Below are 1,356 nucleotides of genomic sequence, written 5' to 3'. Positions count from 1 at the left end.
AATTTGAACTCAGAACGTAAAGACAGACGAAATACCGCTAAGCATTTCGCCCGTCGTGCTAAAGATTCTGCCAGTTTGCCACCTTCATATTTTGCTCGAATAATACATAAGACATTGCTATATTTAAAAAATTCTTTTTTTCTAATTTTAGGGAAATGGTTAGCGTGTCAATCGATGGACAACAAGATCTGTATATTCAATGTTCTCAACAGATTTAAATTCATGAAGAAAAAGATGTTTACAGGGCACATGGTAAATATAAAGTTTTTTTTTTTTTTTCTTGACAACACGTGAATTATTTTCTCAGCTTATATTTCTTGTAAAAATATAAGCTGAGAAAAATATAAACAAAAATATAATTTGCTGTTGATTTTAGCTTTTCCAATATTACATTTATAACAGTGTGCTGTACTTCTTCAGTTTGAATAAATTCCTTGTAAGGTTTTACAAGACTAGAACAGCCATTGATATATCATCATCATCATCATTTAACGTCCATATAATACGCTGGCATGGGTTGGACAGTTTGACAGGATCTAGTGGGTTCACAGACTGCATCATGTTCCCATGTCTGTTTGGCATGGTTTCTACAACTGGATGCCCTTCCTTATGCCAACCACTTTATATTGTATACTGGGTGCTTTTGTGTGTGTGTGTGTGTGTGTGCACCACTAGCACCCGTGAGGTTACTGGGCAGCTTACATGACTATGAACCCCAAATGGGGGAGGGAGAACTTAATGTGGTAGAGAAGGGGGTAATGCATGAGAGAAAAGAACCAGAGCAGAACAGGTTTCTTGCTGCATTTACCGTCTGCTTTCCATGTGTGTGTGTGTGTGTGTGTGTATCTTTAAAATTACATCACAAACCAGATTTAATGTAAAGAGCAAAAGAATAGAGAGACAACTTAAAAATGCATTACTAGATTCTAAAAACGCTATCAATTTATGCATGCAACAGAATAACATTGTAGAAATGATGCATTCTACCTTAGGCAGAAGGCGAGCAGGTGTGTTGTCGACTACATCAAGTCTAGTTCTTGACTATTTCTTTATTATATTGAAGCCAGAGAGAGAAGAGGCCAAGTCAATCTGGTGAGAATTTTTGAGATTGTAAAGGGACATAACGAAATACTATACAACATTGTTTAATGCTCCACCAAATCTACCGTCCAATGTTTGTTATTTCAGAAAGTAGGAAAAAAAACCTAGAAGCGGTGTTTTTTTTTCGTTTGTTTTTTTTTGCAATTTGTGGTTGTATATATGTACAAGTGGCATGTATGTATACTAATTGCTATAAAATGTAAACATTTTTTTTCTCTCTTCTTTCTTTCACTCTCTAGGTTTCGGGATATGCTT

At 35.4% G+C, this 1,356-nt stretch overlaps 1 protein-coding gene across 1 annotated transcript in view; it reads left to right on the top strand.

The window, feature by feature from the left end:
* Nucleotides 1-1,356, top strand: part of LOC106870024 (pre-mRNA-processing factor 17) — a 72,967-nt gene that overhangs the window by 67,499 nt on the left and 4,112 nt on the right. Inside the window, exon 13 of the mRNA XM_052974345.1 lies at nt 1,341-1,356. This exon is cut by the window's right edge and continues 9 nt beyond it. Within this exon, the coding sequence (XP_052830305.1) occupies nt 1,341-1,356 (16 nt within the window). The remainder of the gene's footprint in view (nt 1-1,340) is intronic.

Source organism: Octopus bimaculoides, chromosome 18, assembly GCF_001194135.2.
Source record: "Octopus bimaculoides isolate UCB-OBI-ISO-001 chromosome 18, ASM119413v2, whole genome shotgun sequence".
Classification (NCBI taxonomy): domain Eukaryota; kingdom Metazoa; phylum Mollusca; class Cephalopoda; order Octopoda; family Octopodidae; genus Octopus; species Octopus bimaculoides.
This window is presented reverse-complemented; position numbering and strand designations above follow the sequence as displayed.